This window comes from Scyliorhinus canicula, chromosome 7, assembly GCF_902713615.1.
Source record: "Scyliorhinus canicula chromosome 7, sScyCan1.1, whole genome shotgun sequence".
Lineage (NCBI taxonomy): Eukaryota > Metazoa > Chordata > Chondrichthyes > Carcharhiniformes > Scyliorhinidae > Scyliorhinus > Scyliorhinus canicula.
This window is the reverse complement of record NC_052152.1, coordinates 178,379,956-178,404,218: the sequence shown is the minus strand read 5'-3', so window position 1 is coordinate 178,404,218 and position 24,263 is coordinate 178,379,956. Positions and strand designations below refer to the sequence as shown.

The window sequence follows — 24,263 nt, the reverse complement described above, 5'->3', positions numbered from 1 at the left end:
CTCCCAACTCTTCCTCCCACTTTGCTTTGATCCCTTCCAGTGGTGCCTTATCCAGGGCCGGGTCAAGGCACCGGCAACTCGGGCAGTCGCCCGGGGCGCCATGTGCTAGGGGGCGCCAGAGACTCGGGTCCCGCGCATGCGCAGTTGGGCCGGTGCCAACCAGCGCTTGCGCGGTGGCCGCCCTCCCCCGCGCTGGCCGCCCTCCCCCAGGACGGCCCCCCCGCCCCCCCCCCCGCGGGTCCGCCCCCCCCTCGGGTCCGCCCCCCCGCCCCGCCCCTCCTCGGCCCCGCCCCGCGGCCCCCCCCCGCCCCTCGCCCCCCCCCCCCCTCGGGCCCCCCCCCCCCCCCCCCCGGCCCCGCCCCCCCCACCCCCCAAGGGCCCCGAAGTTCAGCTTGCCCGGGGCGCCAGCAACCCTAGGGCCGGCGCTGGCCTTATCCTCTTCCAAAATAGCTCCGAACACCGCTGACACTATCCCCTTCTCCAGTCCCCTTGTCGTCAGCACCTCCTCCAGCAATGTGGAGGCCTGTTCCTCCGGGAAGCTCTGTATCTCCTTCCTGGCAAAATCTCGAACCTGCATGTATCTAAACATTTCTCCCTGCTCCAGCCCATACTTCGCTTCCAGCTCCCTCAATCCTGCAAATCGACCCCTAAGAAACAAATCTTTTAGCGTCTTAATCCCCTTCTCTTCCCATTTCCAAAAACGTCCATCCCTGGCTCAAATCTGTGGTTCCCCCGAATCGGCATTTCACTTGACCCTGCCCCCAACCCGAAGTGTTGGCGAAACTGCCTCCAGATTTTCAATGAAACTATTATTACCGGACCCCCTGAGTATTTCCCCGGAGCTATCAGGAGCGGCGCTGTTGCTAGTGCTTTCAGACCCGCCCCCCTGCAAACTCTCCTCCATTCTGACCCACTGGAAATCAACTCCTCTGACCCAGCTCCGCACCTTCTCCACATTTGCCGCCCAGTAGTAGTACATCAGTTTGGGAGACCCAAACCCCCTGCCTGCCTTCCCCTCTGTAGCAGCACCTTTCTCACTCTGGCCACCTTCCCTACCCATATGAACGAGGTAATCCTTCCCTAAATCTCCCTGAAAAAAGCCTTTGGGAGGAAAATCGGTAGGCATTGAAAAATAAACAGAAATCACGGCAACACATTCATTTTAACTGTCTGTACCCGACCCGCCAGTGACAGAGGGAAACCATTCCGCCTTACCAGATCGGCTTTCACTCTCTCCACCAAACTAGTGATGTTGTATCTGCAAAGCCTCTTCCAACCTGCACCCCCAGATACCTAAAGTGAGTCCCCGCCCTACAGAATGGCAGCCCCCCCCATCCCTGCCCCCACCCCCGGCCGAGACACCACAAAAAATTCACTCTTGTCCAGGTTCAGCTTGTACCCCGAGAACGACCCAAATACTCGCAGTAGATTCAATATTCCTCCTATCGATGCACTCGGTTGCGACACATACAGCAGCAAGTCGTCGGCATATAAGGACACCCTATGCTCTATTCCCCCCACCCCCCCCCCCCCCCCCCCCCCGCATTATTCCTTTCTATGCTCCCGAACTTCTTAATGCAATGGCCAACGGCTCAATCGCGAGTGCAAACAGCAGGGGGGACATAGGACATCCCTGCCTAGTCCCACGGTGGAGAGAAAAGTATCTCGAGCTGATGTTGTTTGTGCCGACACTCGCTCTCGGCTCTTATATAGTAGCTTTACCCAGTTCACAAATCTTGGTCCAATCCCAAACTGCTCCAGAACTGCAAGTACCCCCATTCTAACCGGTCAAATGCCTTTTCGGCGTCCAATGCCACAACCACCTCTGTTTCCTTCCCTTCGCCGGTGCCATAACAACGTTCAAAACCCTCCTAATGTTCGAAAACAGATGCCTCCCTTTCACGAACCCCGTCTCATCCTCACCTATCATCTTCGGGAGGCACTCCTCCAGTCTACCCGCGAGTACCTTCGACAATACTTTTGCGTCCACATTCAGAAGTGATATGGGCCTATACGACCCACACTCAGTGAAATTGATGCCTGCCCCAAGGTTTGTGGCAGCACCCCAAGGTGGCTATCAGTTAACTGCCAAACATTGTTTGAAATTTAAACCAGGCAGTTTGACCCTGATAGGTCAAGGCACTGTCCTGAGGAATGATTCAGAGAAGGCTGTCACTTTTTGTTTAGCTGAAACAGGGTCAATGTATGTACATGTTCTTTCCATCTGCAAAGAACAGGGCCCTGTGTACTAATATATATAGCTTCCAGTACACACAAATGCACTACACTGTGAGCCCGACTGACAATCTTTAAATGGTTGTCAGCACAATTCATAGCTCACTGAGGATTCTTCAGCAAATGTTGTCCAATTGTAGAATCACAACTAATGTTGGACACTGTGTTCTGGGTTTTGCTTGTGTACGGTCTGCACCTTGCCTGTTGCAAACAGCGGCTGGGACATGCTGTTTGATCTGAACCACCAGTCTTTGGGATGTACGGCCTACATACCTGGTATCGCACTGGCACTGCAACTCAAATATCACGTTACTCATTTGTGAGATAGGCAGAATGTCTTTTTGACTTGACAACATCCTGATAGTGGTGAAAACCATTCATTTTGCTATTGCATGGTAGCAGGGTGAAACAGCTAGCTTTGCCTGCTTGCTCAAATCTTTGAGCTACTTCACCCTTCCAGAGTAGTCTCTTGTAGATTGCACCCTTTTCAGTGCCAAAAGCGACTGTCTTCAGCCCATCCACGAGTTTAAGTGATATACAGCATGAAATGATCTAGGCAGGGTAGTCTGATGATATTCTTACAAAGTGTCGTGATGAGTGCAAGGCAAAAAACTTGAACCTTTTATTCAGCAAAAGTCGAGTTCTGTACTACCAAACAACTATTGGCAATAATTGTGGGTAAATCTTTAATGTGTTGTGTGACATTTCACTATTTGTTATGGTAAGGGAGCTATTTCAAATAGCTAACCTAACAATTTAAATGGGGGACAGAGGATTTTCATTTGAGTGTGTTAACCATTATCCTCCAACTATCATTTATAGCTTATCCTGTACGTTTGCCCAGTTTTCAGGTGCAGGACTAAATGAATACTTACCAGTGAAAGGTTTTCACGAGAAGAACACAAGTAAGAGTCTTTCATCTTATTTGTTTCTTGACAGGGCTGTCTGTTGTCTGGAAAATTCCAGACAGCATGGTCAGAATCAATAGGCCACAGGGCCTACTTCTGCTCCTACGTCTTATGGTAGTTTGGCTCAGTTGGTTTCCCCCTTCTCTATGTCACTCTACTAGATGTGTATATATATTGTAAAAAAAAAGTTTGGGAACCATTTGTAACAGCTTATATGACACAGTGTCAAATACTGACAAATCGGCAATCAACATTTATTAAAAAAACACATAAAACCGAACACAGAAAAAATGGGAAAGGCAGTTGATTTTCTGAGCTTGATGTAAGCTGGTCTGTCCAAAAGGAGAGGAGCCCAACAACTGCCAATCTGGATGAAAGTTCAAGACTAAAGGTATATGAATGGAGCTTCTGTAAATGAAGGATCTTCCTCTCATGAGAGTGGAAAGCTAATTTACACTGTTAAAATGATCCAATATCTACAGGCTGGAAACCTACGAAACACCTCAAGAGCTGGTAGACACCAGATAAGCATTATCTAGAATTCCCAACATCCTGTCTCAAGCTACATTAACACTACTTATTTTCTTAATCCCTCTAATAATTAATAAGGTGAAGAGCTCAGTAATGATTATAACGATTATTAGAATCAGCCAAACTTTAATTTATTTGCCCTTGATATCTCTGTGCTTCTGTGGAAATCACACTAAACTTCTGATGAGTGTTTTGTCCTCTTGCAATCTATGTATTGATTTTGCAATCATCGTCATTCCCTCAGTTATTTGGAAAATTTATTTGAAATAAATGCAGTGCACTTATATCATGGGTCCAGTATTCTCCTGGAAATCAATGGCTTCACTAACAGGCGTGTCAGTAAGTATTTTTTCAGGCATAGATTTGCTGAAAGATTTCTATGCTGTATATTTGCAGTTAGATGTAAAATAAATAGAAAACCCCCAGACATTTAGTTCTGCGCACAGTGATGCTCTTTATTCTACAATCATCGATGGTATCAGTGCTGGGGAAAGAAATGTCTTCTCTGTCTTCTCACTTTGCTTTGTATTTTTATCAGCAACAAGTAGTTAGAGGTCAGGAATAGCAAACTATTGTGCCACAAATGAAGAAAACTTATTTGTGCTAATGTGAAATCCCCAATTTGCATGACAATGTTGGTCACAGGAATAGAAGAGCAGAATACTTTTTAAAAGGTATGAAATTTGTAAAAGCTGATTTCAGAGAGACGTGGGTGTACTTATATGAAAAACACAAAATGAGTAGGAATGTACAGCAGGCAAAGGCAATAGCAATTTGACCTTTGTTGCAAGGGGATTGGAGTGTAAGACTAAGGAAATCTTGCTACAAGTGAATCACATCTTTACATTATTTATAATCTTTATAGTCACAAGTAGGCTCACATTAACACTGCAATGAAGTTACTGTGAAAAACCCCTAGTCGCCACATTCCGGCATGGGTACATGGAAATTTGGAAAATTCAGAATGTCCAATTCACCTCACAGCACGTCTTTCGGGACTTGTGGGAGGAAACCAGAGCACCCGAAGGAAACCCACGCAGACACAGGGATAATGTGCAGACTCCATACAGATAGTGGCCCTAGCCGGGAATCGAACCTGGGACCCATGAGCTGTGAAGCAACAGTGCCACCCACTGTGCTACCGTGCCAGCCCCAGAGTAGTGTGTGCAGTTTTGAGGTGGTATTTAAAGGGGCAATGGGGATCTTCTTGTCATCTGGAGAGCAGGTGAGAACTCTGCATCACCTCTTATTGGGAACGTCCATTGAATTAAATCAGGCACTGAACTGGATAGAAATCCCAGAGGTGGAAATCCTGGTCCCAAGAGCAGCCGGCTTATCAGCATATACAGACAGCTGCAGGGGTTTGGCTTCTGCCATCCGATTGGTTGGCAGGGAACGAAAACCTGACCACAAAGACCTAACCCCAAAATTTGTAACTTAGGTAATGATACAGAAATAATAAGTTGTTGTCATTGGTGTCACTTATATGAACAGATAATTATTGACCAGAGATCATAATCAGCCGCCTGGGCTGTTCCATCATTGCCTTCCTGTATCTTTCTTCATAAACTTTCAAGTCTTGCCTATTCATTTGATTTGCACAATTAATTTTTGTATTTAATCTTTTTTCTACCATCTCCAATGCTGTCAGTTTCTCAATTTTAACTAATATATCAAAGTTGCACCTTTTCTCTTACTCTCCCTTTCTCTCATACTCTCATCCATTCTCCTTACTTCTATTCTCTTGCTTTAACATAGATGTAGACCCCTAGTCATTGATAACTTTACTGATCCCATTTCAAACCTGTGACCCTCTTAATGGGTGATCTCTCATCCTGGCGCTAACATCACCGTTCTCGGAAATGGTGCATTCCAGAGATGTTCCTGCCAGAGATTTTGCAGAATGACTAGGAGGGCACTTTACCTCAATGAGCATTTCCACACCAACATGGACAATTCTCAGGTATCCATTGCTCTATGCGGTCAGAAAGTCTGACAAGGACTGGGCAGGGAGGAGTTTTCCCTGTTGCCCCACCTCACGCGGCACGGTAGCATAGTGGTTAGCACAATTGCTTCACAGCTCCAGGGGCCGAGGTTCGATTCTCGGCTTGGGTCACTGTCCGTGTGGAGTCTGCACGCTCTCTCCATGTCTGTGTGGGTTTCGTCCAGGTGCTCCGGTTTCCTCCCACTGTTCAAAGATGTGCAGGTTAGGTGGATTGGCCATGATAACTTGGCCTTAGTGTCCAAAAAGGGTTGATAGGGTTCGAGGATAGGGTGGAGGAGTGGGCCTAGGTAGGGTGCCCTTTCCAAGGGCCGGTGCAGACTCGATGGGCCGAATGGCCTCCTTCTGCACTGTAAATTCTATGATTCTATGATTCTCATGGAGTAACCCCTTTGTGCACAGTGTGAAGGGATCAAACCAAATATTGTTTTGGGGCCTACTTAAGCCATTCTGAATAGCGTCACATCTCACTGGATATACCAGGTCTTAATGAGTTGGTTTAGTGGGAATTCCCAGCATAGCAATCCATCTCCCCTACACCATTGTCTTGTAAGGAACCTGCAGAGGCTCGTACAAGGCCATCTGGCAAATTCTAATTTAAATCCTGGCCTCTTTTGGAGCTGTTCTATCTCGGCCAATGAATTTAACACTATTATTTTATTTTTATTGCCACTGATTTCGATTCTATTTATTCCCAGTCACTGCATCTTTCAACTAGCCACAACCACCGCCTCCACTTAGCTTCTATCAATTCCCTAACCTATCATCCTGTAACAAACAGCAGTGTTCTTTCACCTGCTGTTCAATGTATTCTAACCTTACTAATATCACTTACCTATCACCACACAATTCATTCCGAAATCACTAATACAACCTGCTATCACCACACAAAGCCGGCTGCAAAGAAAGATGTTTTTTCAACAATATCATCGTTCACCAGTGTTGTACACTGCTGACTCACCGCAGCTGCAGCCAGTGACCCCATTTTATCACATGCACCAATTTTAAATGTAGTACATATAATATGGGTACATGTGCTTCACGTGCCTTTTCTGGCATGAGATTCAGGTCCTCAGTGCGATGCTCGCTTTTTGCACCATGTCCAACTGTGTTTTTTTAGTGAAAGGCCAGGCCTGTGCTATCCCAATTCTGGGGAATAGGAACATCCCAACAGGCACTTATGGTGACACCAAAAACTCCAGAGCCAGAATCGTTACATTCCCACCGGCTCCATGACGGGGTCTGCGGTCCGGGGGGGGCGGGGCAGGGGGGAGGGTGTGTGTGTGTGTGGCACTGATGGGATGCCTGCCCGTCCTAACTCCATAGCGATTTTACATTGGGGCAGGCAGGGCCTTGGATTGGTTCAAGAATACATCTTTGATGGTGGAATGTCACGTCATCTGTAGTGATGTCAGCAGAGTGTTTGTGCAGGCTTAGATTGTATGAGCAACATCCCCTAATAAACCTTGCGTTATGTTTGTAAGGTATGCAAGTGTGTGACGCCTCCATACCTTTTCTCTTTGCGGCATTTAGGGATTGTAACACATGCTCTTGCTCAAACTGAGGCCCTCAAATGGTTAATTAATGGCCACTTAAGGGCTGATTCCTGCTCAGCCTCAATTTGTAGGCTGGGTTGGATGACAGCATGGCGGCGGGGGGGGGGTGCTCGGAAATAAGGGATGTTAGATCCCAGATTAGAATGGAGAGGGGCACCTCATTTCGAAGCCCCCTTCTGACCCGGTGCACCCACTTTAAGGCCCGTTGACTTCCAGACCTCTCTCCCCCAGCCTGGTCCCCCGAGACCCCCATCGTGAGCCGCCACCCCCCCCCCCCCCAACCCAGGCCTTCCCTACCCACCCGCATTGAGACCCCCTATCACTTTCCTGGGTCTCCGGTTCACGGGAATGCCTCTCAGGCTGGGTGGTGCAATACCTCTTCCAGCCACTACTGCGCTGTTGTTAGAGGGACTGGAGTGCTGCCGGCCAATCTGATTGGCCAACAGCTCTTTAAGACGTAAGGGATTTCCTCCTGAGTAAGGGCTGGAAGATCCACCTTATGCAAATCAACGCTCGTTAGAACGTAAAATGGCATTGGGACAGTCAGCGAGATATGTTCCCAGATGATTCTTTGGATAGCAGAGACTGTGCCCAGCCATCCTAAAAACCAAGGCCTAGGAATATCAGAGAATCTCAGGGTTATCTTTCACCTCTTGTCAACCATCCTAAAATTTTCATAGATTCCCTTTGGCAACTTCCATCACCATATCTCGTCAGTCTTCCAACCTTTCTTTAAGAGATGTTTTTATGCTATATACCAGTTGGGAGTCCACTACATACTGTGTCCTGTGAGGGAATGGCCTATTGGAAGTCTGGGTTGGTCTTCTGCAAGATAATGGGCGCGATTCTCCGCAAATGCGGCGAGTCGTAAAGGCTGCCGTGAAACTGGCCGTGTTTCACGGCAGCCTCCACGCCCCCTCCCAGGACCCGATTCTCCCTCCCGGGCGGGGCTAGCAGCGGGGCCCCGTGAAGCACGGCATCGCGGGCTTAGCGACCGTCGCTAAGTCCGCGCGCCAAGCGACACGCCGGCTGACGCGCACGATGACGTCAGCCGCACATGCGCGGGTTGGACGGCTCCAACCCGCGCATGCGCGGATGACGTCATCACGCAGACGCGTCAAACCTGCGCATGCACGGGCCGTCATGCCCCTCAGCCGCCCCGCAGAGCGGTGGAAGAACAAATAGTGCCCGGGTATCGGACCCGCTGCCTGCGATCGGTGCCCACCGATCGCAGGCCCATGCCACCCTTGTGACGGCCGTGGTGCAGCCGTGCCAATCGGTGCCATGGTTGTCCGGTACCGGCACTTTGCGGCCGTTTTCACGAACGGTGAGAGCAGGTGTGATCGCGTTCGTGAAAACGGCCGTAAAGGTCTGGGAACTCGGCCCATCGGCCTGGGGAGAATCGCTGTTCGCCGTAAAAAACAGCAAGCAGCGATTCGTGTCGTGGGGCGGCCGTGCCTGGGGGGGGGGGGGGGGGGGGGGGGGGGGGGGGGGGGGGGGGAAGTGGGGGGGAGAATAGCGGGAGGGTGTGAAAATTGTCGGGAAGGCCCTCCCGCTATTCTCTGATCCGTCGTGGGCAGCGGAGAATCACGCCCAATATTCCTGTACAGTATGTTGAGGAACCAACTAGTGAACGAGCCAGTTTTTAGGTCTAGTATTATGCAATGAGAAAAGGCCAAAAATAATTGCAATGTAAAGGAGCCTTTGGGGAAGAATAATCATACTGTAGTATGATGGCATTTTTACCAAGAAATTCGGATCTCAAATCTAAACAAGAGAAACTACAACTATATGAGGGGCAAGCTGGTTGTGATAGATTGGAAAACTACATTAAAAGGTATGATGGTTGACAGGCAAAATCCAGAATTTAAGCATTAATTCATGGATTACACCAAATATATATTAATTTAATGTATAGTGATCCACCCGTTAGATAAGTGATCCACCCGTGCCTATCAAAAGAATCTAAATATTGTATTATATCAAAAGCTTATAAAAGTTGTCCAAAAAAAGTAGTGAGCCAGAGGATTGGAAGCATTTTAGTATTTAGCAAAGCAGGATCAAGAAACTGATACAGAAAGGAAAAATAAAATTTGACTTAATTAAAGAGAAACATAAGAACAGAGGACGCGATTCTCCGGCCTCGTTACGCTCTCGCTGAAGTGTAATGAGGCTGGTGAATACCGGGAGAGGCCGAAAACGAGGACCACGCCAGGCACCAACCAGTTTGCAATGAAACCGGCCCGTTCCCCTAGGATCTCGCCATAGCGTGGCGGGAAGCCAATTATCACCACATAAGCCCCATTGCCATACAATTAACGAGAAGGACCCCATATCCAATGGCCTCCCATCATTCAGCGGCCTCCCCTGCGAATGCTCACGCTGGCACCAATTAGTACTCCCTTTGAAAAACATGAACCTGCTGGAAGGGCTTGTGTTGGGAGCCAAGGAGGTGAGTAGCCATCTTTGCTCACGAGCAAAGAGCCCGGGGGTGCTGGGATTGCCACCCCAGTGCTTGGCCGAGGGTGGGTCACCGTGGGAGGTTTGGGGGGGGGAAGGGGCAACAGAAGGGCCTGACATTGTTGACTTTCAAATCAGATTTTCTTCGAAGCGGTATCGCCATTAAACCTTTAGAATATTGAAATATATATTGTCAATAATTATTGCCTGGATTAATATGTAAACTTTCCCAAAACACAAAAACATTTGAAAGAAAATTCTCCTTTTCTGTCATAACCTGGGGTCATGGGACACTTATGAGACTAGGGGGTTGATATTCTCAAAAGACTATGGGGAATACACATTCCCCCACTGCAGGGCGGGCGCCCCTTCTACATTCTACCGGAGGGCCGGTGAGCTGGCTCCTGTAGTGGGGTAACTGCTCTGTACTCTTATTCTGTTGCATTATACCTTTTCCCTTTGACTCAGTTCAGATCAGTGTGGACTCCTTTCTGGACCTTTTATTATTTCCTTCCACACTCGTCACGTAAAGTGGATTAATTGGTCGTTGATCTAATTTGCTGTTTGTGGGAATGTGCTGTGCACAAACTGCCACATTTTCCAACTGTTACGAGCACAACTGATGGCAAACATCAGGATATTCCAAATCCCAGAAGGGAAACTTGAAACACCTGCCCTCAACTCTATTTTGCTGTTTGGTAATAATGTGAGGACGGATTTGAAAACCTGAGAATGATGTCACAGACGTCTTTGTGATAATTTTAAATAAAATAAAAGTTTATCGAACAATGAAATAAGCAACAATAAAGTCAACTAATAATATAGTTAACTAACTCAATGGCTATCTACCGGTATGATTCCAACTACTGTTACTATTGGGCAGTCAGGTCCCACATGCTCAATGGATCACTTTTATTCTTTGTTTAGAGTTGTGCATGAACTGAGTCACAGGACTGTCGGTTAACTTTTAACAAAAGGATAAAAGAATATGTAAACTTCCCTGAAACACAAATATGGGCGGCACGGTTGTTAGACTGTGTGGAGTTTGAACCTTCTCCCCGTGTCTGTGTGGGTTTTCTCCGGGTGCTCCGGTTTCGTCCCACAGTCCAAAGGTGTGCAGATTAGGTGGATTGGCCATTGTTATGGGCCAGCGTTTAGAAAACTCCAAAGTATATCATACAGTTCACTTGACCTACAACTGTTTATTGATTTTGAATACGAGGAGCCCAAGGGCCTGCTTTTCAGTTGTTATTCAACAGAGGTCTTCAGCACTTTTAATCATAAACAAAGTTTATTCTACGAATTTAGTTAACATTTTATAAACACACACAGTAAGCATTTTTATCAACTACAAACATAAATACCCCATAAAACTACAGCACTCTGTGTATAACCCTGAATAAATTACCCCTTTAAGTTGTCCCAATTTGATAACATGATTCCATAAACCAGAAAACCCTTTCGAAGGTGTGGCCCAGCACACAGCACTCAAGACCTGGCATAGATACGTCTCGTTTCCTGTCCAGAACAGCAGGTTTGAATTCCTTCCTGAAAACAGTTATCACTTTTAAGTTATCACGTAATCTGGAGACAGCATTTAAATTGCAGAGAGAGAGAGAGAGACAAGACAAGACTTCTTTATCTGAATTCAGCTTCCAAATGTGAAAACGAAAGCAGAAAAACTCAGAGCCACACAACAGCTCCCAGCTCAAAACCGAAAGTAAAACCCAGAGCCACATCCCCGCTCCACCCACACAATGACACCACTGATGCCATTTGATAAGACAAAGCATTTCTTAAAGGGACACTCCCATGACACCATGCTAAATTGCCCCTTAGTGTCCTAAAGATTAGATGGGGTTACTGGGTTACGGGGATAGGGTAGAGACTCGGGCTTGAGTGGGGTGTTCGTTCCAACGGCTGGTGCAGACTCGATGGGCTGAATGGCCTCCTTCTGCACTATAAATTCTATGAGTCTATGAAAATTTTTATTAAACAAGAAAAGATCAACTGTAATGCTATACTCCTTCCCCCCACTATACCATTACAGGTACATTCAGAATTATAAGAATTAAACAAGTACAACATATATCTTATGTTCTCAGCAAGTGCACAATTCATATAAACCAATCGGCAAAATGTGGTCAGACACACCGGCAATTGACGGATGCCACCCAAAACAACTTCTGTGGATTTCTCATCACATCCCCCCCAGCTGTTTGTCACACTGTGAGACAATGGTCTCACGCAAACTCTGACTTTCGGACAAGGTTGCTTCTGACATGGGGCAGAACAATTGGTTGTGCAAGGAAGCTTTTCTACAGACTCAGCTTGCTGGGATTCAAACAGCTTTTCCTGCTGTGGGCTGAGATGCCCAAACAGCTAAATTTCATAGGTTTAAATTGCTACTTATATACTGTTTTCCCTTTTGATCTTCCCTTATCTGAACTAATCTCCTCAACTTAATCTATGTCAAAATAAATTACCTTCATTCCATGACTCCATCTTGTATAATGTAATTTGCACACACTTCATCTCCTCCTTTGAACCTCTGCCAACTTACTCAAATGTTTGATGTACTATTATCCATCGTTACCAAGTTGCCTCAGTTAAATATCTGTTTACAGTGTTGCTAGGCTCATCACCAATCTAAAGTACTAGCTCCATTAACCTAGCCAAACTGTCCCTACCATTAAACAGCTTCCATTTTAAAACAGTTTTTAAAAACATAAAACCAGCAGAACATGTTTCAAACTACTGGATTGCCTTGATTTTTCATAGGACATAACATAATAACTGTACTTCAAAAGTAATTTATTAGCTGTGAAGCAATCTAAAACACCTTAATGGCAATAATAACACGCTATATAAGTTTAAGCGCACAGTAGTTAGCACTGTTGCCTCGCAGCGTCAGGGACCCGAATTCGATTCCCGGCTTGAGTCACTGTCTGCAGAGTCTGCACGTGTCTGCGTGGGTTTCCGCTGGGTTCTCCGGTTTCCTCCCACAAATCCCGAACGACGTGCTTGTTAGGTGACTTGGACATTCTGAATTCTCCCTCAGTATACCCAAACAGGTGCCAGAGTTTGGCGACTAGGGGATTTTCACAGTAACTTCATTGCAGTGTTAATGTAAGCCTACTTGTGACACTAATTAAGATTATTATTTCTTTATTTATTCTTACATTCTCTAAAATATGCTTAGTACTATATTGACACAACCTATGACCAAAGAGTTATTTTGTTTATGCTACTTTATTAGTTTGGCACAAAAATAAAAACCTAACATTAACATTATTTTTCTTTTTAAAATAATTTTTATCGAAATTTTTACAAAATATAAACATCTCAACTCTATTAACAAAACCGTGGTAACCCCCCAAGAACAATACCCACCCAAGTTCAAAAGCAACTACAAACAAGAGAAAAAAAACAAAAGAACACCCAAACAAAAGGGAAAGAGATAACACCCGCCACATCCCACAAACCCATGTACACAGTTCTTCCTCCCACCGTACCAAACCCCCCCCCCCCCCCCCCCCCCCCCCCCGGGTTGCTGCTGCTGCCGGCCTATTTCCCTACCGTTCCACCAGGAAGTCTAGGAAAGGCTGCCACCGCCTAAAGAACCCCTGTACTGATCCCCTCAGGGCAAATTTCACCTTCTCCAATTTAATGAACCCCGCCATATCATTGATCCAGGCCTCCACGCTTGGGGGCCTCGCATCCTTCCATTGGAGCAAGATCCTCCACTGGGCTACTAGGGACGCAAAGGCCAGAACACCGGCCTCTTTCGCCTCCTGCACTCCTGGCTCCACTGCAACCCCAAAAATTGCGAGTCCCCAGCCTGGCTTGACCCTGGATCCCACCACCCTCGACACCATCCTTGCTACCCCCTTCCAAAACTCCCCTGTGCTGGGCACGCCCAAAACATATGGGCGTGGTTCACTGGGCTCCCCGAGCACCTAGCACACCTGTCCTCGCCCCCGAAAAACCTACTCATCCTCGTCCCAGTCATGTGGGCCCTATGCAGCACAGGAAGAGGAGGAATTCACTCTCTCCAGGGCATCCGCCCACGTCCCCTCCTCAATCTCCTCACCCAGCTCCTCTTCCCATTTACCCTTCAGTTCCTCCACCGATGCCTCGTCTACCTCCTGCATTACCCGGTATATGTCCGAAATCCTCCCTCCTCCAACCCACACCCCCGAGAGCAACCGATCCTGCACCCCTCGTGGGGGCAGCAAGGGGAACCCCTCCACCTGCTGCCTGGCAAACACCCTCACCCGCATGTACCTAAACATGTTACCCGGGGGGAGCCCAAACTTCCCCTCTAACTCCCCCAAGCTCGCGAACCTCCCCTCCACAAACAGGTCCCTCAACCTCCTAACCCCTGCCCTGTGCCAGCCTAGAAATCCGCCATCAATGCTCCCTGGGACAAACTGATGGTTCCCCCGTATCGGGGCCTCCATCGAGCCCCCCACTTCTCCCCTATGTCGTCTCCATTGCCGCCAAATTTTGAGGGTAGCCGCCACCACCGGGTTCGTGGTATACCTCGTTGGAGGGAGCGGCAGCGGCACCAGGCTCGTGCCCACACAGGACACCACCTCCACCCTCTTCCATGCTGCCCCTTCCTCGTCCATTACCCACTTACGCACCATCGCTGCGTTGGCAGCCCAATAGTACCCACAGAGGTTGGGCAACGCCAGCCCCCCCCATCCCTGCCCCCTTCCAGGAACACCCTTCTCACCCTCGGAGTCCCATGCGCCCACACAAATCCCGTAATACTCCTGTTGACCCTCCTAAAAAAGGCCTTCGGGATAAGGATGGGGAGGCACTGGAACAGGAACAAAAACCTCGGGAGCACCATCACCTTAACGGACTGCACCCTCCCCGCCAGTGACAGCGGTAACATATCCCACCTCTTAAACTCCTCCTCCATCTGCTCCACCAACCTTGTGAGGTTGAACTTGTGCAGGGCCCCCCAACTCCCAGCTACCTGGACACCTAGGTACCTGAAGCTCTTCCCTGCCTGCTTCAGTGGGAGCCTACCAATCCCCTCCACTTGATCCCCCGGATGCACCACAAACAACTCACTCTTGCCTAGATTCAACTTGTACCCAGAGAAACCCCCGAATTCACGAAGAATGCTCATCACCTCCGGCATCCCCCCCACCGGGTCCTCCACATACAGCAACAGGTCGTCCGCATACAGCGACACTCGATGCTCCTCCCCACCCCAGGCCCCTCCAGTTCCCTGATTCCCTCAATGCCATGGCCAGGGGCTCAATCGCCAACGCGAAGAGCAAGGGGGACGGGGGCACCCCTGTCTCGTCCCCCGGTACAGCCGAAAGTACTCCGACCGCCTCCTATTTGTGGCTACACTCGCCATCGGGGCCTCGTAGAGCAGCCTCACCCACCGGATAAACCCCTCCCCAAACCCAAACCTCTCCAGCACCTCCCACAAATACTCCCACTCAACCCTATCAAAGGCCTTCTCCGCATCCAATGCCACCACTATCTCCGCCTCCCCTTCCCTGGCCGGCATCATAATGACATTGAGGAGCCTTCGCACGTTCGCATTCAACTGCCTTCCCTTCACAAATCCCGTCTGGTCCTCATGAATGACCTCGGGCACGCAATCCTCTATTCTAGTGGCCAGGATCTATGCCAGCAGCTTAGCGTCGGCGTTTAGCAGCGAAATCGGCCTATATGACCCGCACTGCAGAGAGTCCTTGTCCTGCTTCAAGATCAAGGAAATCAGCGCCCGTGACACAGTTGGGGGCAAAGCCCACCCCCTCCCTTGCCTCGTTAAAGGTCCGGACCAACAGGGGGCCCAACAGATCCAAATACCTTTTATAAAATTCCGCTGGAAACCCGTCCGGCCCTGGCGCCTTCCCCAACTGCATGCTCCCTATCCCTTTGACCACCTCCTCCAGTTCAATCGGCGCCCCCAGTCCCTCCACCTGCTCCTCCTCCACCCTCGGGAATCGCAGCTTGTCCAAGAAGCGCCCCATTCCACCTCCCTCCACCGGGGTGTCCGACCGGTACAGTTCCCCATAGAAGTCCCTGAAGACCCCATTAACATCTACCCCCCTCCGCACCACCTTCCCAGCATTATCTGTCACTCCCCCAATCTCCCTGGCCGCGTCCCGCTTTCGGAGCTGGTGTGCCAGCATCCTGCTCGCCTTCTCCCCATACTCATACATCGCCCCCTGTTCTTTCCTCCACTGAGCTTCCGCCTTTCTGGTAGTCAATAGGTCGAATCTGGCCTGAAGGCTACGCCTCTCCCCCAGCAATCCCTCCTCTGGAGCCTCCGCATATCTCCTATCCACCCGCCCCATCTCCCCTATCAGTCTCTCCCTCTCCCTCTGCTCCCCCCTCTCCCTATGGGTTCAGATGGAGAACAATTCCCCCCTCATCACCGCCTTCAATGCCTCCCAGACCGTCCCCACTTGGACCTCCCCGTTGTCATTGGCCTCAAGGTACCTCACGATACACCCCCGAACCCTCTCGGCCATCTCCTCATCTGCCAGCAGCCCCACCTCAGCGCCAGAGCGGACGTTGGTCCCTCCCTTCCCCCAGCCTGAGGTCCATCCAGTGCGGGGCATGATCTGAAATGGCAATGGCGGAGTACTCCACATCCTCCACCCTCGAAACCAACCCCCTGCTCAGGACAAAAAAAATCAATCCTCGAGTAGGCCTTATGTACGTGGGAGAAAAATGAGTACTCCCTGGCCCTTGGCCTCGCAAACCTCCAGGGATCCACCCCCCCCCCAATCTGGTCCATAAATCCCCTCAACACCTTAGCCGCCGCCGGCCTCCTACCCGTCCGGGACTTGGATCGATCCAATGGGGGATCCAGTACCGTGTTGAAGTCCCCCCCCATGATCAGGCCCCCCACTCCAGGTCCGGAATGCGGTCCAACATACACCGCATACACCCCGCATCGACCCAATTTGGGGCGTAAACATTCACCAACATCACCCGCTCCCCCTGCAGCTTACCACTCACCATCACATATCTCCCGCTACTGTCAGCCACCACATTTAACGCCTCAAACGACACCTGCTTCCCCTCCAGGATCGCCACCCCCCTACTCTTCTCATCCAGCCGAGTGAAATACTTGGCCCACCCATCCCTTCCTCAGCCGAACCTGGTCTACCACTCTCAAGTGTGTCTCCTGGAGCATGGCCACATCCGCCTTCAGCCCCTTCAGGTGCGCAAATACCCGGGCCCGTTTGACCGGCTCATTCAGCCCCCTCATATTTCAGGTTATCAGCCGGATCAGAGGGCTCCCTGCCCCCCTCCCCTGCCATACCCCATTCCTTGCCCACAACCGGCCAGCGTCCCCCGCTCTGCCAGTTTCCCACGGCGGCAACTCCCCTCCTCCAGCACCTCCTGCGTCCTCCAGCTCCTTCCTGACCGTTTCAGCAGCAACCCGGTACCCCCCCCCCCCCCCCCCCCCCCCCACCTCCCAGGCTAGGACCCCTCCTAGCCGCGCCCCTCCCTCCATAGCACTCCCGTGAGCCAGCTAACTTCTGCTGACCCCGGCGACTCCCGCCCTACCTCCGACTCCTCCCCACGTGGGACTATCCCTCCTCCATCGTGCCCGTCAATGGGTCCTCCTCCCCCCCGCCCCCAGCTCTTGCGCGGGAAAAGAAAACAGCCAGCAACAACCCGCTCTTCTCAGCCCTGACCCCGCCCCCACCATCTCCCAGTGCGGGAAACCCGTAGAAAGCCCGCACTTCCGCCCTGCCCGGCCCCGCCTCCTCCAGGGCTACTCCCATTGTCAGTCCCCCCCCCCACCAGCTCCCCGAACTCCCCGTTTACCCCCCTGCCCGAACCCGTCCACCAGGCCCCTACAGGAAAACCCATATAGAGAAGACAAATCGACATCACCCTCCTTCTTAACTTAGATTCCTTAGCCGGGATTCTCCCAAACCCGGCGGGGTGGGGGGTTCCGGCGTGATGGAGTGGCGTGAACTACTCCGGCGTCGGGCTGCCCCAATGCTATGGAATTCTCCGCACCTTTAGGGGCCAAGCCCTCACATTGAGAGGCTAGGCCCGCGCCGGAGTGGTTCCCACTCCGTCGGCTGGCGTAAAAAGCCTTTGGCACAACGGCAGCCAGGGCCGAAAGTACTTCGCCGGCTGGCGCATGCGCCGGAGCGTCAGCGGAGGGGGTCTCTTCCGTCTCCGCCATGGTGAAGGCCATGGCGGGGGCGGAAGAAAAAGAGTGGCCCCATGGCACAGGCCCCCCTGCCGATCGTTGGGCCCCGATCGCGGGCCAGGCCACTGTGGGGGCACCCCCGGGGGTCAGATCGCCCTGCGCCCCCCCCCCCCCCCCCCCCCAGGACCCCGGAGCCCGCCCGCGCCGCCAATCCTGCCGGTCAGGTAAGTGGTTTAAACCACACCGACGGGAGAGGCCTGTCAGCGGCGGGAATTCGGCCCATCGCGGGCCAGAGAATTGCCGCAGGGGGCCCGCCGACCGGCGCGGGGGGCCCGCTGACCGGTGCGCCACGATTCCCGCCTCTGCCGAATCTTGGGGGGTGGAGAATTCGGGACACGGCGGGGGGCGGGATTGATGCCGGACCCGGGCGATTCTCCGACCCCCTGCCCAGTATTCCTGGAATATTCTGCAAACCTGTATTACACCTCCTTTGGGACACTATATCCATTTTACAGGAAAGAGAAGAAAGTTGACACAATGGCCGAATATAATGCCTCCTTGACAGTGGTTTGGTGGCAGGAGTTGTGTGGTGTGGATCACATCATCTGCCCAACTCTGCCCGATTAAGTCGGGTGCAAGGAGGTACGTAGACTGCCTTCCCACTCAGATGATAATTGTGGCTCTGAAGTGGGTAATTACTGCTGGTATTTAACTAGTGACAGGCTGGGAATTACCATGAGGGGAGCCCAAAAAGAAAAACTTGACTTCTAGGGATGAGGAGAGGTGTGAACTTTACCGTTAAATGGCACTCAGTGCTTGATCAAGGCACCTACATCAGGAAGGTACCTTCTGAGAGCCATCCCTCTGCCCTCCCTTCCAACCCCCCCCCCCCCCCCCCCCCCCCCCCCCCCCCGCCAGAGACCCCTCCCTGTGGCACCAATCCTGCCCTCATTTGCTTGTGGACTAGGTTTGTCAATTGTAGGCCTCTGGTGATTACATTACTCTCAATAACCCCTAATTCTGGTAGTGCTGATGTGCAATGGAGAGATGCTAACTTCTGATGGGCTAGCAGCTCTTGATTGGCAGAGGAAGTTGAGGGAGGGGGTAGCGAATTTTCTGGCAAGGCCTGATGATGGCCAGTCGGGCACCTAATTCCAGTGGGCCTTTTCCAATGGAAATGCTGTGGCATTCTTTCTTGTTCTCCAGCCATAGGACCAGACCACCCTGTCGCCAGCATGAATTGGGCAGATCGAATTTGTCCTGCTTTACGTGCTCAGGACATATGTGACCAATTTTACATATGATTGGGTAGGTGCCAGTGTCTCAGCTGAACTGGAACGGCTTGGCTATGAGATGGTTCTTTTTGGAATATAAGTATTCAGTTTTCCAGCCAGAATGTTATCAGTTGCTACATCCAGTGCATCCAGTCATTTCTTGATATCATGTGAAGTGAATTGGATTGGCTGAAGACTTGTATCTGTGATGATGAGGCTTAGAAATGGAGATTGAGATACATCATCCATTTGGCATATCTGGTTGAAGATGTCAGTGGACATTTCAGCCTTACCTTTTGCTCTTGTATGCTAGCCTCTGTCATCATTGAGGACCAAGATGGTCAGCGAGTTTCCTCCTTCCATTTGTTGCTTAATTGTCCACAACCATTCATGAGTGAATGTGGTAAGACTGCAGAGCTTTGACCTGATCCGGTAAGATCACATATTTCTGTCTATAGAATGCCTATTCCACGGTTTGGCATACAAGTAAGCCTGTGTTGTGGCTTCAGCAGCTTGCCACCTATATATCTTGGCATGCTTTCCTAAACTCCTCACTGAACCAGGGTTGATACTCTGGCTTGGCGATAATGATAGACTGAGGGATAGGCTACGCTCTTGAGTTTACAGATTGGTGGAATACAGTTCTGCTGCAATTGATGGCCCACAGCACTTCATGGAGCTGCTAGATTTGTTCTGAATCTAATTCATTTAGCACAGTGGCAGTGCCATAAAACACAGTGGAGGATGCCCTCAGCGTGAAGAAGGCTCCATCTCCACAAAGGCTGCGGAATTAAAAATCTGGAATTAAAAGTTCAGTGATGACCATGAAACCATTGTCAATTGGCGTAAAAGCCCATCTGGTTCACCAATATCCTCTCGGGAGGGAAATCTGCCGTCCTTACCTGGTCTGGCCTATATGTGACTCCAGACTCACAGCAATGTGGTTGACTCTTAATTGCCCCTCAAGGGCAATCAGGGATGGGCAGTAAATGCTGGCACAGCCTGCGATGCCCACGTCCCATGAACAAAAAAATAAATAAAAAAATTCTAGAGGTTTGTGAGGACAATTTTTCAAGATTGACTGGGCTGTGTGCCTTTTACATGTTCAAAACTGATGCAAAGGTTGATGTCGAATGGCTCCTCTAGTTTTATTCTTATTTTTCGATTCAACTGAGTGGCTTGCTGGAATATTTCAGAGGACAGTTAACAGTCAACCACAATGCTGTGGGCCTGGAGTCACATGTAGGCCAGGCCAAGGATGGTAGATTACCTCCCCTAATGGCCATGAGTGAAGCAATTGGGATTCTACACTTCACAATCTTCATTAGTGATTTTTTAAATGTAATTAACTGAATTCAAATTCACAAACTGCCATTGTAGAGACTCCAGATAATTATCTATCTTCTGTATTACTATTCCAGTGACATATCTACCCTGCTACCGTAACCATTACAGTAACTGCTTTGGAAAATTACATTTAGATAATTTTTAAAAATTTAATGATGAAGTTAGATCAACATAGATGACTGGAATAAGTTTGCATGCCTAAACTGTAGACAATAATGGAACAAAGAACAGAGGAGTAAAGCCATTCAGTCCACTTGGCTTATCTTTCTACAGAAACCAATGGATAATATTCAACTACCTTGAACAATTCCACAGGTTTAGCAATGGGAGACATGTCAATAATTATAAAGTTAAGATTAAGAAAGGACATCAGTTGAAACTTTTCCATCAATGCACGAACAGAATTTTTGAACATTACTAGAAAAGGGGAACAAATCTTTGGCTTAATGGTTGCAGTCCCACTCTGAGGCAGAAGGAGCAGGGTTCAAACTATACACCACACATTCCCTGCAAGTGGAGACTGGACCTCCTACTGAATTCTGGTAGGTCATCCAGCAGCATAATTTCATTCAGTGGATGGAGGTGGCCCACCCTTCATCTTTTGGACTGTAGGAATCCATCAAGCCCTTATACCATATAGTGCTAATCAGATGGTATAAAGATGGTAACGTCCAGAAAAGATTGTAGTCTGCCAGACATTCATTCAGCCAGTGCATCTTTCCACTGGGAAAGAAGTAATGATGTAAAACAATAACAGCAGATTAGTGACAAGCTGAATGTGTTGAGAGGACAGTTTGACAAATTTCTAAAGAGAGAGGAGGGAATCCATAACGCAGTTAGAAAATAAACAAGTAGGCGAGAGTGACATAAAGGGACAAACAATTGGTCTTTTTCCCATTCCTAAATGTTGTGTGTTCTTTCGGGTGTGCCTTTATATTGTGAGAAATGATTGAGCATTACCTTGCAAGGTTCCAATGTGGTTTCTCTGTACCATAATACTGAGCTGCAGGACAAGCTGTGGTGCACTTTTAAGAAAGGTCTCCAGCAGACGCAGCATGTTTATGTCAGCGCTCTCAAACATCATTCTCCAGTAGAAGTGCCGGCGCTCATGCTCCCTGTGCCAACGGCTCTGAATCCCAAGATACATGGCTCTGAGATACCTATTTAAAACACAGAAATAATGTTCCAGGTAATTTAGTGACCATTAATTCCACAGAATCCATTTTATTAGCGACTATCCAATACATAGCAGCTGATGGGGGAATGTGCTTTAGCAATCAACTAAATTTACACACAGGGCGACTGAATGAAAGAGTTGGTTGAAATAGTGAGTGTAGGCAAATATTACTGCTTTATCAAACTGACTCTTAAAACTAAGACAGTAACTAAACCATTGCTGGACCAGTTAAATACTTCAAATAAAAATAAAAGTGAGAGCTTATGCCATTGAAATGAGCAACCTGAGCTTTTGATAGGTGACAACTTAAAGATTGATTCATTTTGTGATAAAGGTTTTTGCAGCTGAGATATGCTCCATGATATATTAGGGCAGGATACCTGCCATGTCTTCTGTTAGACTTGCCCTCGGATATTTATTTTTATCCAGTTATTTTGTGTGGCAAGTTGCTGAAGGTGCAAGAAGTGTAAATGAGAGGGAGTCAATTCAATGGCAAATGTGCGACTGAAAGAATGATTGGATTAAAGAGAGAAAGAAAGAGGAAAATCTTCAAAAACCTTCAACAACAATTAAAGCCCAGAAGGAATTAGACTCTACATCTGTAGTAGTTAACACACTATCTCTCTTTCTCTCTTTTAGGCTTCATAAACAGTGCAATTTTAACATCAGTGTGGTGTTGTACCAACCCTAAAGTTGGAGGAGACAAGCTTATGAATCTGTTTCCAGGAGAGAACTTCAAACATCCAGAATGCATAGTGAAAAATTGTGGGAATGCCTCCTGATTATTTTCAGACATGAGTTGAATGCCCCTGATTTCCAAATATGTACCTCCTCACAAGCACGATTCACTGTGCGAATGTAAAAAGTGTGCCCACAGTCAAGAGAGATCAGGATCACACTTCTGTTTAACATCTCAGGCTGTACATCCAGTCGGATGTGAAAACAGGTGCAAAAGTGACCCAAAATGCGCTTTGAACATTTTGGATACTTTTTACAATTACTGCAATTCATTTAAATGTTTTTGCGCTGCAGATTCTGTCAGATACACTATTACATTTTTAACCACGTGCATACAAATACAGAGTTCTGTCCTGGTCGCAGGAGTCACGTTTCACCCAGACACTGTAGCTAGGATACTGCCTGGTTGATTATAACCGACATATAATGGTCGCAGATCAGTATCTACTATGTAAATGCACCCATAGAGACAGTTCCCGAAATCTAGTATCCGTCAATTTTGCTGGTTCGTCCCAGTCACCCTGACGGTTTTGTAAGCAGGAGCTGGATTCTCTGGTCCCGCAGCAGCGAGACTCTTGGTGGCATGCCGTTGGCTAGTGGCGGGATTCTACCTTCCCGTCACTTGTCAATGGGATTCCCCATTGAAACCACCCTACACCGCCGGGAAAACTGTGGGCGGGGGATGCACTGCCGGAAGGAAAAGAGAATCCCAATGCCTGGAGAATTCCGCCCCAGATGCTGAATTGTTGGTTGGTGTTTTATAAAATGGTTTCAACCTGAAGAAAGTCATTTTGTTTTAGTTTGAGCTCAGCTGCAAAAATCTGAAAAAGCCAAAAATTTTGTGTGATGAATTCTCCAAAAATAGAACGGCTAGCACAGACATTTGAGATGTTCTTCCAAAAACTGTGCAAAGAACTCAGTGATAAGATTAAAAGGCACTTTGTGCTTGATAGAAAATTTCATCCTATGGGACGTGATCTGTGTCCCTTTATACAATCGGTGTCAGGAACCTAGGCCGGGATTCTCCCCTACACGGCGGGGCGGGGGGTCCCGGCGTGTTGGAGTGGCGTGAACCACTCCGGCGTCAGGAAGTCTCCGCACCTTTAGGGTCCAAACCCTAACATTGAGGGGCTAGGCCCGCGCCGGAGTGGTTGGCGCCCCGCTGGCCGGCGGGAAAGGCCTTTGGCACCACACCAGCCGGGGCCGAAGGGACTTCGCCGGCCGGCGGAAGTCCGCGCATGCGCCAGAGCGTCAGCGGCTGCTGACATCATCCCCGCGCATGCGCAGGGGAGGGGGTCACTTCTGCTTCCGCCATGGTGAAGACTATGGGCAGGAGGAAAAGAGTGCCCCCACGGCACAGGCCTGCCCGCCGATCAGTGGGCCCCAATCGCGGGCCAGGCCACCGTGGGGGCACCCCCCAGGGCCAGATCGCTCCGTGCCCCGCCCCCCAGGACCCCGGAGCCCGCCCGCGCCGCTGCTCCCGCCGGTAAGGTAGGTGGTTTGATCCAAGCCGGCAGCAGAAGCATGACAGCGGCGGGACTTCGGCCCATCGCGGGCCGGAGAATCGCCGGGGGGGGGGGGGGGGGGCACGCGGAGTGATTCCCGCCCCCGCCGAATCTCCGGTGCCGGAGAATTCGGGACACGGCGGGGGCGGAATTGACGCCGGCCCCCGGCGATTCTCCAACCCGGTGGGGGGTCGGAGAATCCCGCCCCTTATTAGGGCAGCACGGTCACACAGTAGTTAGCACTGCTGCTTCACACCACCAGGAATGCCGGTTCGATTCCTGGCTTGGGTCACTGTCTGTGTGGAGTCTGCATGTTCTCCCCGTGTCTGCGCGGGATTCCTCCGGGTGCTCCGGTTTCCTCCCACAAGT

General features: G+C 49.6%; 1 protein-coding gene across 1 annotated transcript in view; it reads right to left on the bottom strand.

The window, feature by feature from the left end:
- LOC119969587 (XK-related protein 7-like) overlaps positions 1-24,263 on the bottom strand; it is a 297,799-nt gene that overhangs the window by 10,551 nt on the left and 262,985 nt on the right. The window contains exon 2 of the mRNA XM_038803377.1: positions 21,435-21,634. Coding sequence (XP_038659305.1) covers positions 21,435-21,634 — 200 coding nt within the window. The remainder of the gene's footprint in view (positions 1-21,434; positions 21,635-24,263) is intronic.